Here is a 19,401-nt window from a genome sequence, read left to right on the forward strand (position 1 = left end):
TGTTGTAGGGTTTAACGCCATTTTTCAGCACACGATAGGCTATACATGGCGGACAGTATTATTGGTGGAGGAAGAACCTGGGAAAACCCTAGAAAGAAAGAACCACCAACCCACAAGAAACTACTGGCAAGCTTTCTCACATACCCACATTGGCCGAATCCATGACTCGAACCCACGCAGACAGAGGTGAAATTGCAGTGATCCGTAATGGACAGCCCTTTAGACCACTTGGCCACTTGGGGCCCCTGCCATATCGGATGTGTGAATCAACTAGACATCATAAGAAGTATTCCAGTGAACATCCCATGACAACATGAGTTTCTGTTTATAGCAGTAGTGATAACAAGATTTTCAAGATGGCTTTGTTGCCTGCCAAACTGGATATCGTATTGGCACATTTTTCATTTAGGACCAACCAAATTCTCTCAACAAATCCAAGATAATGTTCCTTAATCCAATTCATATAAAATTCTTTTGTCTCATAGGAAGAAGTCTATGCACTTGACAAGAATGCATTGCACTAAAATTGTATTCACTCTAGCTGTGGGTCACTGAGTAAACTTGTTTTATACCCTTGTGGCACCATACCACCTCATCTCTTATTTGTTCTGTTTAAGCAAATCATGTTTATATAAGATCTGGGATATTAACTGGTAACAGGTTGTCAAATTAAAGCTATTGCAGGGTTTTCAGTGCAGATGTCTGCCACCTTCCGAGTCATATATTCAAGCCAGGGACAACAAGTACACTCAGTATCTGTCTTACATTTTATCCCTCCATTTTCAAACAAATTTACCTTCTCCGAATCGCCGTTATTACCTTTCTTGCGAAAATAATTTAGCAAACTCATTTCATCCGCAGAGTAACTATCAGCTTGCTTGACAACTACTTCTAAAGTGATCATAAGATCAATTTTTGCTTTTAAATACGAACTGAAACAGCTCATTAGTTAGTGTAATTGTTTTGCTTCAAACACAATATCACACGTGGAACATAATCATCTTTACAATCAATTATAAATTTAAGAATCAGTACTGTCATTTAATCAGTTCATAAAGGAAACCAACACTGACGTCAGTAAAGTACCTTTCATTAATTTAATTACACTGATTCACTGGATTAAAATGACAGTTATCTGCTGGTTATGATCTAGATTGAGTAAACTCATTGCAACAAAACCGTTTACAACACTGCTAACTGATCATACTGGCTTTCTTTTGTTTGATGTGTTTTGATTTGCCAATAATTTGGTCACTTAGCCAAATATGCAGTCAAGCGATAACAGATGTAAATGTATACACGAAGAAGGGTAGAATCAAGTATTCAGTATGCCCGGAGGGCATGATTGGCCAAATAAAGGTAGATATAGTGATTAAAGCATGAAAATAAGGACTAGTCCGACTTTTTTAAAAAGCACTTGTCCCATTCTAGCAACTTGGAAAATTTTACTTGCCTGACTTAAAAAATTACTAGTCCAGGACGTCGGGCTATGGGATTTGCTCAGCCCTGTAGTCACTGCTAAGACCATGGCAGACTTCAAAGATATACTAGTCACTGTTAAGACCATATATACACATTACTGGATGGCAGACTTCAAAGACATACTAGTCACTGCTAAGACCACTATACACATTACTGGGTAACTGACTTCAAAGACACACCAGTCACTGTTAAGACCATATATACACATTACTGGGTGGCAGACTTCAAAGACACACTAGTCACTGTTAAGACCATATATACAAATTACTGGGTGGCAGACTTTAAAGACATACAGATCACTGCTAAAGACCATTACAACATTACTGGGTGTCCGACTTCAAAGACACACTAGTACTGCTAAGACCATATATACCCAAGTGAACATTATGCAATAGCTGGGCGGCAAGTTCAAAGGCTTTGACTGGCAGTCGGGTGGTAAAATGCACTGATATTTACAGTGATTGAATTCAGAGGCAGAAAGACCCAGAGATGTACAAATGGTCATTTATAAAAGTAAATCAAATGAACAATTTTAGCTTTCGTTATTGTGTTTATTTCCAAATGTAGCGGAATAAGCAGTGCACGTGACCTCAGAATAAAAACATGTTGAGACTTAGGCAAAATGCCATTCGTAAATGGGTGACAAGTTGCCTAAAAATGTAAACTTTGCCTTCTTCTGTTAGGAAAGGGAAAATGACTTTGCTTTGTGGTTATTTAAGAGGTACATTGACTGACCGTATTTTTTTTAAAATGCCCCTCGCCTTAGCTTGGTTAGTTCTAGTTTTGTAGCGAAATGTATTCATCAAGGCATCAGTAGATAGGCCTAGTTTTTGCCCATTCACAAGCCTTGTTTTGATAGCTGATTGACAATTAACCCTTTTCCAAGTAAGGTAGCAAATATCAATTTCCTGTATGCTATCCTTTGATGATAAAACATATAAACTTGTGTTTTAAGATCAGAATCGGAGACATGGATATAAAATAAATGCCTCTTATACACCAGGAGTGGAGCCCCTAAGGCGGCTGGGGGTCGACTACGACCTCCTTCCGGCAGCTCCTGCATCCAAACTGGTGCCAAATGTCATGCTCAGCATTCCTTTGGACCCCACCAGCAAGGACGAGAGGGGGATCCTGACGTCTGGGCAGACCAGGATCTCCATACTCCACGCCCAGGCTTGCGCCCTGGAGAGGACACTCCAGTCTCGCTACTGAGTGAGGAAACAACACGGAAGCTGACAGTTTACGGGTTATAAGTCCCACCTGATTGGCGTAGGGAAGGGGCGCCACGGGTCAGCTTTGACAGTGGGAGGGATCATCGTGTCCCACTGGCCAACTATCGCCCGCCTCAAGCCGGGCAGCCCCCGGTCAATAAGGTGTTGACCCGCCATCGTCTGCCTGCTCCAGTGGGTGTCTGGAGCTCAGTGTGTTGTTCAGCATGACAAGCAGACGGTAATTCCACACCAGACAAAAGAAACAAGAAACCAATAAAGAAGACTCCAGCTCTTCGATTTGCAAGCTGGAATGTGCGCACCATGTGTACAGGCATCTCCGACGACCTCAGAGAAGTGGATGACACCAGGAAGACGGCCATCATCGATAGAGAACTCACCAGACTAAATATCAGCATAGCTGCCCTCCAGGAAACCAGGCTCGCCTCTAGTGGCTCCCTCAGAGAGGAAAACTACACCTTCTTCTGGAAGGGTCGAGAACCTGAGGAGCCCCGTCAGCACGGAGTGGGATTTGCCATCAAAAACAATCTCCTGGCCTCGGTTGAACCTCCCACAGGGGGCACTGAGCGTCTCTTGTCCATCCGCCTCACCACTACTTCAGGTCCTGTCAACATCATCAGTGTCTATGCCCCAACCCTCACGTCATCAGAAGACGTGAAGGATCAGTTCTATGGGCAGCTGGACGAACAGATCAAAGGATGCCCCAAAAATGAACCACTATTCCTCCTCGGCGACTTTAATGCCAGAGTAGGTGCGGACCACGAGTCATGGCCTACCTGCCTCGGGTATCATGGCACTGGAAAGACCAACGAAAACGGCCAGAGACTGCTGGAGCTATGCACCTACCATGGCCTGTGCATCACAAACACCTTCTTCAAGTGTAAGCCACAACACAAAGTGTCATGGAAACACCCCAGATCTCATAACTGGTACCAACTCGACTTGGTCATCACCAGGCGCTCTGCCCTCAACAGCGTCCTCTCCACCAGAACCTACCACAGTGCAGACTGTGACTCCGACCATGCCCTTGTGAGCAGCAGAGTGCGACTACAGCCACACGCGCTACACCGCTCAAAACCAAAAGGACGTCCTCGCATAAACACTGCACAGATGTCAGTCCCTGCCAAGGTGGAGGAGTATGTGTCTGCCCTGAACAAGGCTCTCCAGGACCTGCCTGAGTATGACGCTACAGCCAAGTGGAATGCCATGAAGGGTGCCATCTACAGTACGGCTATGTCAACGTTTGGCAAGAAGGAACGACCCAGCCAGGACTGGTTCAATGCACACCTGTCAAGGATGGAACCACAAATCGAGGAGAAACGAAAAGCCTTCATAGCTTACAAAAAATGCCCTAATGAACGGACGCTTGCTGCTCTCAGAAGTGCCCGAAGTAACACCCAACGCATTGCTAGACAGTGTGCGAATGAGTACTGGCAACAACTGTGTGAAGGGATCCAGCGCAGTGCCGAGTCCGGACACATCCAAGGCATGTACAGTGGCATCAAGAAGGCTCTAGGCCCCACAGTGAAAGGGGTCGCTCCCCTGAAATCCCTGATGGGAGAGAAGATCACAGACCGTGGGCAACAGATGGCCAGATGGGTGGAGCACTACTCAGAACTATACTCCCGAGAAACATCAGTCACTGATGCAGCCCTCAGCAGCATAAAGAATCTGCCCACCATGGAAGAGCTCGACAAAGTGCCAACCTTAGAGGAGCTCAGCAAAGCAATCGACTGCCTTCCAAACGACAAAGCACCAGGTAGTGACAGCATCCCGCCCGAAGCTATCAAACGTGGAAAACCAGCATTGATTAAACCACTGCACGAGCTACTTTGCCGCTGCTGGGAGGAAGGAGTAGTCCCCCAAGACATGCGTGATGCCACAATTGTGACCCTTTACAAAAACAAGGGCGACCGCAGTGACTGTAATAATTACAGAGGGATCTCGCTCTTGAGTATTGTTGGTAAAGTGTACGCCCGCATCATACTCAACAGGCTGCAGTTGCTGGCAGACCGTGTGTACCCGGAATCACAATGTGGCTTCAGAGCAGGCAGGTCGACGACAGACATGATCTTCTCCCTACGACAACTCCAAGAGAAGAGCAGAGAGCAAGGTCAACCACTCTACATGATGTTCATCGACCTCACCAAGGCCTTTGACTTGGTCAGCAGGAAGGGCCTTTTTGAACTTCTGAGTAAGATCGGTTGCCCCCCAAAACTCCTCAGCATGATAATCTCTTTCCATGCAGATATGAAGGGAACAGTCCTGTATGATGGATCATCCTCAATTTCCTTCCCAATTAACAGTGGTGTGAAGCAGGGCTGCGTGCTGGCACCAACACTTTTTGGGATCTTCTTCTCCCTGCTCCTGTCCTACGCCTTCGACACGTCCACGGATGGCATATATCTACACACCAGGTCCGATGGGAGGCTGTTCAACCTGGCACGACTGCGCTCAAAGACCAAAGTGAGAGCTGTGCTCATCAGGGAGATGCTTTTTGCAGATGATGCAGCTCTTGTGGCCCACACCGAGGAAGCCCTCCAGAGACTGGGAGACCGTTTTGCTGTTGCCTGCACGCAGTTTGGTCTCACAATCAGCTTGGAAAAAACAAATGTCAGCGTGCAAGATACCACCATTGCCCCTTCAATCAAAATCAATGGTGTCACCCTGGAAGCAGTCAACAACTTTACCTACCTAGGGTCAACCATCAGCAACACTCTCTCGACTGATATGGAGCTGGACAGAAGGCTTGGAAAGGCAAACACCATCATGGCTCGATTAACAAAGAGGGTGTGGGAAAACAACATGCTGACAGAGCACACCAAGGTCCAAGTCTACCAGGCCTGCGTTCTTAGCACCCTTCTATATGGAAGTGAGACGTGGAGTACCTACATGAGGCAAGAACGCCGGCTCAACTCCTTCCATATACGGTGCCTAAAACGCATCCTGAAAATCAGCTGGCAAGACCGTGTTCCACACAGCGAGATCCTGCAGCGTGCAAGTACCCCCAGCATGTACTCCCTGCTAATTAAACGCCGCCTTCGATGGCTGGGTCACGTCCGACGCATGGAGGATGGAAGGCTGCCAAAGGACATCTTATATGGACAGCTGGCCACTGGCATGAGAAGAGTCGGACGCCCCTCACTCCGTTTCAAAGATGTGTGCAAAAGGGACATGAAGGCATGCAACATTTCACCCGATGGCTGGGAAGAGCTGGCTGAGGACCGAGGCACCTGGAGACTGGTGGTAAACAATGGCATATCAGTCGCTGATGCGAGGAGAGGCCAGTTGGCGGCAGAGAAACGTAAGAGAAAGAAGAACGAAACAGCAATCACAGTAACGCAGACTTCCCAGTATGTCTGCACCATCTGCAGTAGGGACTGTCACTCACGTATAGGCCTGCACAGCCACAGCAGACGATGCCAACAGAGACAGACAACACCCCAAGGGCGCTATTCGCATGGTCTTTCGAGACCGAGTCGCCAATGATGATGATGATGATGATGATCCTTTGATGATAAAACATATAAACTTGTGTTTTAAGATCAGAATCGGAGACATGGATATAAAATAAATGCCTCTTATACACCATTTCATCATAAAATTAGTTTGAAACTGTAAGTGAACCAGTAGGCCTAATGGGAAATAAAACAAATTTGCAATCCTGTCAATGGACTGTTGTAATGAAGCTATATTATAATGAGTGATTACATTATGAAAACCTCTCCATCAAAAAATAGATGCACTCATGTCTGTGTTGATTCTGTAGGAAAGAAGGGACTGCAACTTTTGATGGTGGGACTCCTATTTTTACCAAAACTGGGAAGTTTTAAAATCCTAGCGAGACCTCTGTATTCAATATATATGTAAATCAATAAATTAAAATTCATGATTTGCATTGAAGCCAATCAAAAAAATGTTTCCAGTCAGCCGACCATCCGTTTCTTAAGGCTGACATAAAACTTTTTTCCCCCATGGTTAAAAAAAATACAAAGAATATATATCCTGTTTTTTATTTTAAAAAAACAACCTGCCTACCCTAATTTAAAAACCATAGCACTAGGAAAAACAACTGTTTTTGCCTAATGATTGAAAAATTATGGAAGTTGTAAATGCTATACAATTAATATTTGGTCTGGCATTCTGTTAAGCATAACAATTTTTGAAACTTCTAAAAATTATTGCTAAAAATCTATATAAAAATATATATTTTCAATTCAGATGTTATTTTAAATCCTTTTTTACATTTCATATCATAATACTTTTTCTTTTCTAACATAAATACGAGACATTTTATAAAATGTATAGCAGTCATCTTGTAAGTACAACTACTGGACTTCCTGACTTAAGGAATGGTACATGTACTTCCAATTTTCCAACTATACAAGTGAAGTCCAGACTTTCGAAAATGAAAAAATATTACTTTTCATTCAAGAGATTTTCAACATGGCCATACTGAACATGAGATAGGTACCGTTTTCATTAAGACATTGTAAGAAGTCTTTTAGAGTGAAATCCACAATGATATGAACATCCAGTCTGAAGGAATATTGATAAGATTTTCAAGCTGTCTGCTATGGTGGCCATACTGGACACCAGTCCGGCACCATAATCATTTGGCACCAACTTGACATGATATGTTTTTTGGTGAAAACCCAGTGTATAATATGACTGGGTTTTTTTTGGGGGGGGGGGGAGTAGGGACACAAGATTTTCAAGGAATGTGATATTGGACATCTATTTTCATTATGCGTCAACAAGACATCATGTGATCAAGACATATATTAGCTGTACTTATGCCAAATTTCAACTATTTTTTTCAGTGCTTTCACCCTCTAATCATAACAAAAAAATACATAATGAACAATAACCAACTTTAAGGTTGTATATCTCAACAAATGTCAGAGATATTGAAAATGTAAAATCAAATTCAAATTTTCCTGGTCACAGATATGTAGCATAATAAATTCAAGCATGCTATATGTTTAATAAAAAGTGACAAGCATTTGAAAACACTTATCTGCTGTTAGTTGACGAATTTGGAAGTTTAAAAAACCTCACTACCCTTACACACCTCAATCTGTCAAACTTTCATAATAATCATAATTTTGTACTGAGAGTTTACATGCAGCCATCATTTTATATGGATGTACATCGGACACAAATGTCATAGAAATCTGAGATTGTGGGTGATTTGATATGGAATAACCTATGCTTATATGACGATTGATTCATAAGTAGCAATACTATTTTCAATCTGGCTTTTGTGGTGTCCATAATGTATGTCCCATTTTCATTGAGGACCAACTAGACAATGGAATAAATGCGTGTGTCAATTTTCATGCTAAACCTCCAAGTAGTTAAGGAAAAGTAGCAATATCACACGTGCTAACAGGCAGATGGATGATGGACATCAGGCCTCCCAAAAGATCCTCTGGTTTATAACCATTAGTGCCAAAACACATTACCTGCTGACACATCTACTAAATTTCCTGTGTCTTGCTCAAGGTCATCTTCATCAAAGGAGGCAGTATTCAATGAGTCTAGAAGCATATCCGTGCTTTTTGCAGAATTTATCACCTCACTAGATTCAGCCTTCACATAATTATCCTCTTGTGATTCAAACAAATTCTGATCACAGTGACTATCAACATGTGCAAAAACGCTTTTGTCCTTTAGTTCTGGGGTAATATGGGCAGCATAATTGGATGCTTTCGTGACTTCAGGACCTACATTTTCTTTATGTGGCTCTTCAACCACTGAGAAAAATTCATCTAAGCCAGTTTCATAACTATTATTTGGCATGATCTGATCTCCATTTTGTAAGTCAAAGTGACTTGTATAGTAACTGTGGCCAGATGGAGGCTCCCCCTCGTTTGATCTCTCATGGGTAGCATGAAGCCTGTAACCACTGTTTAGCAACTCTCCCTGTGAACATTTGATTGTCTCCCTTGTTTGCCCAGCTTTATAGTTTTCAATCTCCACCCATGTCTGACAAGGTTCTTTTGGTGAATCAGAAGTTAACTTATTTGTTTGCATGTATTCTTTGCTTAAGTCATGTTGTACAGATTTGTCAGAGTCTGCATACTTTTCTGTCCTCAAATTACACTTAACTGTTGCATCTGTCAGGTTAACAATGAACTGTCCTTCCTTGGTGACTTCACGAGCTAAATCACACTTCCTTCTTTTAATATGCATGGTATCTATATCCATCGCTTCATTTTTTCTGATCAAATGCTGACAGGATCTTGAACAGATTTCTGAATCAGACTTTACTCTATTCAATGGAATAATTGGCACCTCATTTTTGTCATGCATTTTGATGTAGCAAGGTCCAGAACTACTACGTGTACGGAAAACAGGACCTTGCTGAGGCTCTTTGTGTACGTAAGTACACAAAATTTCTTGCTGACTACTGCACCCTGTATGGCCTCCATATTCTGTGTTGCTGGTTTGAAAAGATCCAGATCCAAACAACATGTAATCTGGAATACTGGAAACGGAATCTCCATCAGACATGCCTGGCATCCAGTCATTCAGAGAACTAAAAATTAAAAACAGGAGTGAATGAAAAAAACAAAAAACAACTGTGATAAATGGGGAAATTATAGCATAATCAGTTCTACTTCTTTTAGCTAATTTCATGAACCAAAATGTGAAATCATTAATTTTTTCTGGTTCCTAATCATTTTGTTAAAATAATGTATTTGTCCACATATAAGTTCACAGGTTGGGGACAGAATCATATTCTTTCCACAAATGGATTCTTGCTCATTGTGTCAGGAATTTTCTAGCTTGTAGCTGCATGAAATCTATGAAAACTAGTATTTAAAGAAATATAGTGAATTCATAATGTTCAACTGTGCCTAATTTGCAACTAACAATTAAAAACTATTATAAATGAAGGAAACAAGAGTAATAGAATGGGAAATTACATTAATTTACGCTCAATTTTGTTTCCTTTTTCTTGTTTTATTTGTTATGCTAATGGCTTTTTTTTTCTTTTCAAAAGCATCAATGGCACAAGAATTATGAATAGTAGCACCTGTTTAAGTTATTGACCTTCAGAATGTCCTTTACCATTTTTACTCTGATCATTCTAATTTTTTCAGGTTTGCAAACATTTTACCATCGAAAATCCATGCTGCCTTAATTCTACCCTGAAGATTCAAATTACCTCTATAACTTTCAGCATCTTAAATTACCAGGAATTCAAATGTTTGTCTCATGAAACCTCTTCCTTCATTACAATTCTGGATCTCTTAAGTTTTTCTATTTAGAACTACATTCAACCTTTATCTATCTGACACAAATTGACTTATAAACTTTATTTATCTGCATACCATCCAAGGCAATGGACGATGAAAATATTTGCTTCTGTTAACCGAATCTTTACTTTTACAGACTGACAACCCTCAACAAACTGGATTCTATATATTTCTTACTCCATTTCATGTACAGTATTGTTATTTCTCCTTGTGTATTGTTCAAGGGCACCGAGACTAATTCTTAGCTTGCAGGACCTGTGTGTGTGTGTGTGTTTTGGATTTTAACACAGCTTTAACAATTTTTCAGTCATATCACTATTATGTTTGCAGGGTGGCAGTTTATAGTGATGTCTAGCACTGTGACATCATGCTGCAGACATGTAGCATTATCCTTAATGCTGAGCGCCTAGAGAAGCAGCTGACAGTACAATTTTTTTGTAATGCTCGGCCAGGGTTCAAACCCACGACCCCCCACATCTGAGGTGGACACTGTAACCACTAGGCCACCGGAGCAGTCCAGGACCTTCATAATGCCTAAGCTAGTGCAGCACTCAAGTTCTAATATGTATAGTCTCTGTTTCAATTATTCATTTTTTTGTTTGTTACATAGAGTTGATTCTTTTAGGCACTCAAACTCTTCACTATTTCTTTTTCCTTCTTCAATGTTGTCAGTAAGCCTCATTGAAACTTGATCTCTGGTAGATTTAAGCATAATTTCTGTGATGAAATGTTTCAATTGCTTCTCAATTATATTATCTAGAATCTTCTTTTCAATCCATTCAGTCAGCTTATCCGGATTCTTAATAGTCTCTATTATAACTGCATCTGTGTCAAAAACATGCCTGCCAAACAAGAATAAATTCTGTCTGACATACGTCTCATATAAGTTTGATAGTGGCGGTACCCCACACTTTGAAAACACATAATTTGTGGTTTTGTTCCTCATTCCACTGACATTCAGATATAGCTGATAATACTACTACTACTACTACTACTAATAATAATAATAATAATAATACTACTAATAATAATAATATTAATAATAATACTACTACTACTAATAATAATATTAATAATGAGGATCTATATAGCTGATATCACACTAGATGTTACTGTTATTATTAGTATTATTTACTTGTTACTAATTTTAAACATTATCTAACTATTACTACTTAGCATAATTATTATTATTATTATTAATTATCAGGGATGGTCCTGGCTTTTAAAAAGCTGTCGCCAAAAAAATCGCCAACCTCAATATTTCGTCGCCAATTTTCAAAAAGTGTCGCCAAAAAAAGTAGTGTACATTTTTCCAAGTGTTAATTTAGTCTATTAATGTAACAGGCAATGAAAATTACAAAAGATGGATTAGTTAATACTTTAATTACAACAAGCATTAACAAAATGTTACAAAGTGTTACATTAAGATCCGTCGTGATTTTAGGGCTGCCCACTTGTTGAATGCAGTTTCAAAGTCTAATTTTTCACATCTGTACATGCTGATTCTCATTAAATTCTCGAGGGATGAGATGCAGAGCTTATTTCTGATGTCAGTTTTAATGAGGTTCATCTTACTGAATCCACGTTCACAGTCCTCAGTGCTGACAGGTGACACCAGTAGTCTCTCAGCAGCCCCCCCCCCCCCTTTATGGCTAGCTTCACAAAGCTTGTAGCGAACTGCTTCCTAAATCCCAAGAATGATCACTGAATGCTGTATAAATTTTCTCGACAAGAAAAATAGGATCTCCATTCCCACGAATGAAACTTACACGAGTCAACACCTGGCAATATTGGACCGTATATATAAGCGGCCAGACTTAACCAGAGGGTCTGGAACAACCCCAACCTCACAGAGAAGACCAAACTGCGTGTCTACCAAGCGTGCGTGCTCAGCTCACTTCTCTACAGCAGCGAAACATGGACCACCTATGCAAGACACGAGAGGAAACTCAACAGCTTCCACCTGAGATGTCTGCGGCGCATTCTGCACATCCAGTGGCAGGACAAAGTACCCAACACAGAGGTTCTAGAACGCGCCAACATGAACAGCATGTTCTCCATACTCAGCGAGAGGCGCCTTCGCTGGCTCGGCCATGTCAAGAGAATGGACCCAGGTCGCATTCCCAAGGACCTGTTATATGGGGAGTTAGCAGAAGGTGCACGACCAACTGGACGACCACATCTGCGCTACAAAGATGTTTGCAAGAAGGATATGAAGACAGCAAACATCAATGTCAACGACTGGGAGAGCTGTGCAAACAACCGTTCCAGCTGGCGTCTAGCTGTCAGGCAGGGAGTTCAAAACGCAGAGGAAAAGAGAAGAATAAAGCAAGCTGAAAAGAGAGCTAAAAAGAAGGATAAGCAAAAGCGTACTTTGGAGCTATGCCATCTTCTCTCGTAGACGGACGGATGCCAAAATATATAAGCGTAAATTCACACCCAATTTAGGGATTCTTTCACTCCTGTATTTTGAGAAATAAATAATTATTATTAATTATGCAAAACTGTTTTTTTTTTTTTTGCTATTTCTTGTTGCGGAGTTTAAGTCTCTGCAGCCGTAACACGGGACTGATGGCAAAAGGAAAAGATCAATGAGTAAAATGCTGCACTGGCGACAGATGTAATTGTGATTGAGATTTTTTCCATTTGCTTTGTATTTATACACAGTAGTCGGCACTCCAAAGGTTATCAATTTTCTATGAAGGTTCAGCAAAACTATTGTATTGGTATACGTATAAAAAAAACAGAAGGATTAGCCATACAATTAACTGTATCTGTTCTATTCGCGTCTTCAGAAGTCGGTCAGTTGTAGGTATAGTGTGGTAGCATGATTGACTGTATCGCAGCGTACAGTACTCAGCCCAGATGTCAGCATAAGCAGATTATGATGTAACAATGCACTGTTTAATAGGGTTGTCAATAAGAACAAAGGATCATTTGTTTAACAGATTGATTCCAATGCATTGCTTAGTCAAGTTTGTGGCTTCCTTTCGTTCTGGCTTTAAATTTATTCAGTCCAAATCCATGATTGTATGTACAAATTAAATAACCAAAAAGTATGTCGCCAACAAGATCGCCAGATGGGATATTTTTGTCGCCAATAAGGAAAAAAAATCGCAATTTGCGACATTGGCGAAGCCCAGGACGATCCCTGATTATTATTATTATTATTATTATTATTTGTTTAGTAGGGTTCAACTTTAATATTAACATGTGAGGTAGTGTTCACAGATTTAATAAAATCTGGGGAACACAAAGTGGGATAGAGAAAGAGAATCACATAGCCGACTTGGATAAAAACAACAATAGTTACTGTCCAAGTCAGTCAGCATATAGTCATCATAAGAAAAGCTCTCAGTTCCATTGGATTCTGAGAGTCCAGTCCCCTAAATATCCAGAAACTGATGCTTGATAGGAAAAGTAAAGATCCAAGCATGAAAAAAGAAAGTCCATTTTATGGGTATAAAGACTGCATTAACGGAAAATGAAAAGGACTTCATTATGGTAAATCTAACTAACTTCCATATATTTTTTCAAAATAATTTCACTTTTATCTTCTTCACTAGTGAATATAAAAATTCATTATTTCTGTTCATGTAGCTATCGTTATTGCCAAGAAGGGCTTTTTATCTTACAACCTTGTAGGGAAAATGTATATCTACAAGATTCAGATAAATAATGGCTCAGGTCCAGATAATGAGATTCCAAAGGGAGCAAAGTCTTAAAACCTTTATTGGTCTAGGAGATAATAAATATATTGTTCGCCAATTACCTTTCTGATAGTCATAAATGGCAGTACCTGCTGACAAACAACTTTAATCCAACTACGTACTTTTCTAAAACAACCCCCTGCAGTAGTATCAATCACGGGACACTTGCATTGCCATAAATGTACTGACTCATTGAGATAAGATTTATTTATAGCCTACTTGATTAAAGCATCAACTAAACACAAGATCTAATGAACTTTTTACCAATATCACATAACAATAATAAAGACATTAAACAGACATACTTACTAGACATAGAAACACTGCATAGTCATAAATAAAACGAGACAAATCACACATCATGTGACTTATTATGTAAGCAATTTAAGTACTTAAGATTGGCAACCATTTTTTTTTTTTTTGCCTCATGGGTTCGTGCTTATTTCATTGATTTGGAATTAACGGAAAGGCATGGAATTGTAAGAAAGCATATGTCATTGTGGAATAATTGAGATGGCTAACAGTAAAAAAGACTAATTTTGAACTGAATTGACCCAGCTGGGTTGAGAAGGCTCACAGTGAAAAAAATATTTTTGAATTGAATTGACCCAGTTGGGTTGAGAAGGCTCACAGTGAAAAAACTAATTTTGAATTGAATTGACCCAGATGTTATGAACATCTGCGGGTAATCTTATTTTTTTTAAATACACAATAGAAAAACTGCACATAATACATGAGTGTGTGTTATACTTGGATGCATGTTATATTGATTAATTAATGGTAAACTGGATTTTGTTTTTTGGGTTTTTAATGTATCGTTAACAATTTTTCAGTCATATCGCTATGAAGTATACAGTGTGGCAGTCTACAATGGACTGTGGTATCATGATGCAGACATTTAGCATCATGTCCCACCCAGTCACATTACCCTGACATCAGGATGACCAGTCCTAACACCAACTTCTTCTTGCTCAGCACTTAGTGAGGCAGCCGTTGGTATCATTTTTATAAGTTTCTTTTATGGCTCGCTTGGGGTTCAAACCCACAACCCACAGTCTCCCGTATCAGAGGCAGACACTCTAATCACTTAGGTCACTGACAGCAAATAAGAAAATTTAAATTGGATCAACAGAATTATGAAACAGTCGTTGTTTGATATGTAGGTAAATCAAACTGAAAATTAAGCATTACGGAAATTTTTTATCCGTCATGGTAGAAGTATCTATATTTACTGGAAATAATTAAAACAAATGTAATTACGCAATGATATATATATATATATATATATATATACAGTTGAACCCGGTTATGTCGCCGGCCTAGGGGTTTGCCAAAAAGTGTCGAGATAACCGATGATCGAGATAAACGAAAACCAATATGGCGACAATATATTAACATGTGCTTGAAATTTCTTTATGTACATGATGTGCGTTAATAAATGAGAATGTACATGTACGTGTTTTTGGAGTGTTTTTTACACAACAGCGTTGTCGCGATTTGTTTGATGAAGCGATCGGCATGCTATAAAAATGTACATACATGTTTGCTAACAACAAAAGGCATATGTGCACCAACTAACAGCAGAGATTTACCAGTATACAATACAAACCACCGTCGATTCTCGATACAAACCTTTATTATATTCTCCAACATTGCAAACACAAAGATCGCTCACAAAATCACAAAAAATGTGTGGGGTGTAGTTCGTTTTTACAAAAAGCTAACCAGTGTCAAAATTAAATTCGCGAGTCATTTCACTCTGACACAGCTGTGAAAAGTATCGTACATGCGGTTACTATGGTTTCTTTACAAAGTCTAAAATGCTTTGTTGCTTTTTGCCTTTAACAGTCTGCTTGAAAACAAATGCTTCAATATTATTTATGTTGTCTAAAACAGTTTCATCTCCTACAAAAGAACCATACCGTCGAATTTTCTGTAGCATTTCTACCACCTCACCAGCTGAGGGAATTGGTTCCAAATCTTCATCCGCAATTTGCGACATTGGCGAAGCCCAGAACGATCCCAGGCCCTGCATTGGATTGGTACACGTGGTAATTACTGAACACTTACCAAATTGTTTTTACAACTAGGAATGAAAATCGTGAAATGTGAATATCGACCGCAATAATCGTCCTTCAATATCACACACTGTACCGTTCGTTCGTGTTAAAAAATACTTAGATAAGACGCCCACTAATATAAGACGCACCCTGGGTTAGGGGTACGTAAAACTTTGTATAAGACGCGTCTTATATACGCGAAAATATGGTAGTGAGATGGTGAAGTGGCATCATTAACTAACATTTTCAAAAGCCGGCGATTGGTCATGGGGATCGAGATAACCGACGTTAAGTGGCAAATTTGGCCCTCTTTTGTGCTCGAGATATTAGGGTTCGGCGACATAAAAGAATCGACATAACTGATGAGAAAATGCTAAGACAAAGAGAGAATTTGCCGGTTCCACTTCTAAAACGTCGACTTAATAGGGTTGGCGAGTTAACCGAGGTCGAGATAAGTGGGTTCGACTGTATATATATATATATATATATATATATATATATATATATATATATATATCCTTTATGCTTTTTGTTATTAAAATCGGGGAAGTGTTTTTGTTACAAATAAGTAGAGGTAAGGTGGGCCCAACCGTAACAATATAATGTTACAGGTAGGACCCTCACCCTCACCCCTCTTCTTGAATACTAGACCTTCGTGTAGCCTACCTTATTTTCACTGCTGTGTTACATACTCTAAGATTCTCCAGCCACACTGGTATTCTCCAGTAGAAGCTGTCTTAAACTTTATGAAGTAATGACACAAAAAGGACTGGTTTTTCCAATTTACGCACGATGGAAAAACCCGTACTAATTACCGGAACGCACCGAAACGCCGGAACGTAATAAAAACACGAAACGCACTCCAGTTATGGTATAACGGTACCAATTGCGCAAGTCCAGGTGGGCGGAGCTTAAGGTGTATTCAGAATTAAAGAACAACACTAGCTGTGATTGGTGCATTATGTAAGAGTTGTACTTTCTGTTTGGCTTAAAAGAAAGTTGAGCCTCTTGGCAACATGTGAGTTTGTGTTAATTTCTATCTAGATCATATGCTGTATATTTTATGATTTTTTTAAAATATGGTACACATGGCTGAAAATGTCCTTGTTGTGACTAGATAACTCTTACCCCTGTCTAGTTCCAGTAGAGTTATCTCTCTTAAATGCAATGGAGTACCTGATTATGTCATTGTCAAATTGACAATCTAGCATTGTTCTATATGACAGTGTGTGACATGCATGCCCAAGTAGGACAGAAAGTATATTTATTTCACAAAACATTAGCATTGAGGTATATGGAAAAAACAATTGGTACCGTGATACCATATCGTGTATGCCATGATGTATATTGGTTGTGTATGTATAATTCATATCTGTGAAATTTAATATTACTTATTTAATAAATTAATTTGATCATTCTTTTCTGTAAGTGATGCAACATCAAATTAAAAAGAAGCTGGAAACTGCATTTTAGCGACAGTTTGGAAAGTAATTTTTTTAAAATATTAATATCGTGTATTGCAATTTAAACATGCTTCAGCTATTAATAATCAGCACATATTAATTATTTTGATAATTATATTGTACTTATTAATAATTACATTTTTCTTATCGTACGTTCCGGGATGTGTGAGATTTGCGTAACCCAGCAGGTGAAACAGTTGTACAGTTTATGTGTCACTATCACGAATTATGCGTGATAAAGGTCTGTATGAAGAAAAAAAAAAAAACATGCGAGAATGGCGTGTCAAATAATTTCCGTCCATAGTTGACCGTTATTTAAACATATTCTGCTATTGGAAGAAAAGTATGGGATACTGAATAGTGGCAGAAATGAGCTTAATACACAAAGACAATTTTTGGAACATATTTCAAATTTTTTTTGTTTCATATAACACACAAATGTTAAAAAAATATTACAGCAATATAATACAGCAACAACAGGAATAAACACATCCCAAGTTATATCAATTAAACTGATAGGACTATGGCCTCAGCATACACAACCTCATGAACAATATATATATATATATATATATATATATATATATATATATATATATATATATATATATATATATATATATATATATATTGTTACGTATCTGTGACTTTTTAATTATTATAAAATAATTATTTGTTTGTCAGTTTTATTTTTTTAATTTTTTTATTACATGCAATTGCAATGTAAATTTATTCACTCGAAATGATATTTTTTTCCAGAAAATCAGTTGACCTGAATCATTCTTTCGTAAACACCAAATGTTGACCTAAATCCTGACCTTTAATCAAAATTAGTAGCAGCCATGTAAATAAGTTCTTTTTTTATTTTAAAATGATTGGTTTTTGTCAAGATCATGATGGGACTACGTAGTTTAAGATGTAAACACATTTTTAATTTTTATTCTTAGAGAAAAATGATTTGTTTTGGTCAGGGTAATGTTAGGCGTATGTGATATAAACACGATTACGACCCCCCCCCCCTTCGATTTCGCAACGTGGGGATTTTCGAAACTGCGTTTTGGAATACAATATAACTTTTGTTTTTGAGAAATATTCTCAGTTTTGTGCTTTCACTTTACACTGGAAATTGTCTGTTGTAGCTAGTTTCGAGTTATGTTAATTTTTCTTCACATCATTTGGATTTTAAAAGATTAGTTCATTTCTCTGGAAATGTTTGATGTGCTCATACAAAATTCTTGGACAATGACAGTTTATCAAAATTTTATTCGGATTTCCAACACCGGAGTGTCATTATTTATATTTCTACAAGGAATTGTAGATAAGCACAGTAATGACTACATCATACAGAGAGAGAGAGAGAGAGCGAGAGAGAGAGAGAGAGAGAGAGAGAGAGAGAGATGACCCGGGCTCATACGAAATTAGTTCTATAATTATAATGTAAATCATCATGCATTGCCAAAGAATTTTTACAATTTTGGTTCTTGTTCTAATATATACACGTTTATATATACTGCATCACATAATCAGTAATAACATTATAATATAAACATTATTAATATGAAATCTGAACATGATACGAAAATATGTACAATAAATGAGGGCATTTAGAGATGTCAACTTATTAGCAATTAAACAGCTGATTCGCGGCGTACGAGGTTTTAAAAACAATTTTGACAATAGAGAGCTGATTAAAACAAATTAATAGTAGATATAGGTTTATACACGGCTTCGCAGAAATTACTATGCGACAAGAATTTCGTTTGTTGCAATATACCATATAAAAAATTTTGCTGTTTGTTTAATTCTTTTTATTTGCCACAGTTTATTTTCCGTTTTCTTTGTCCTGGTTCTTTCCGTGTATCCTCGGAACCACAATTTCTGACTGTCCTTCTGACGATGTCACGTAAGTAGTGAATAGGGGCATATTAGCGACAGTGGGAATTAGCATTACAGACCCCCCTGGGTTAGATTAGCGACAATGGAAATTTAACATGGCGAAAAATCGTGGGTCAGATTAGCGACAAGGGAAATTAACATGGGAATAAATCGTGGGTCACTCTAGCGACAAGGGGAATTTAACATGGAACTATAGTGTGGGTCTGTCTAGCGACAAGGGAAATTAACATGGGGAATAGAGTTTGGGCTTTTGGGATTTTTTTTTTTAAAAAAAAATTAAAAAAAGGGGTAGG

At 38.8% G+C, this 19,401-nt stretch overlaps 1 protein-coding gene across 2 annotated transcripts in view; it reads right to left on the reverse strand.

Moving 5' to 3' along the window:
• The window catches only part of LOC149777654 (uncharacterized), a 29,539-nt gene extending 12,912 nt beyond the window's left edge, over positions 1-16,627 (reverse strand). The window contains exons 1-3 of one of the 2 annotated variants that reach the window (XM_089938714.1): positions 16,416-16,627; positions 14,618-14,784; positions 8,180-9,255 (exon numbers count right to left, since the gene is read on the reverse strand). In XM_089938714.1, the coding sequence (XP_089794840.1) occupies positions 8,180-9,255; positions 14,618-14,625 (1,084 nt within the window). In that variant the 5' untranslated portion in view covers positions 14,626-14,784; positions 16,416-16,627. The remainder of the gene's footprint in view (positions 1-8,179; positions 9,256-14,617; positions 14,785-16,415) is intronic. The other variant, XM_089938715.1, reaches the window with a different exon arrangement.
• Between the last annotated feature and the right edge of the window lie 2,774 nt (positions 16,628-19,401).

Source organism: Sinohyriopsis cumingii, chromosome 17 (genome assembly GCF_028554795.1).
Source record: "Sinohyriopsis cumingii isolate HCF-2022 chromosome 17, ASM2855479v2, whole genome shotgun sequence".
Classification (NCBI taxonomy): Eukaryota; Metazoa; Mollusca; class Bivalvia; order Unionida; family Unionidae; genus Sinohyriopsis; species Sinohyriopsis cumingii.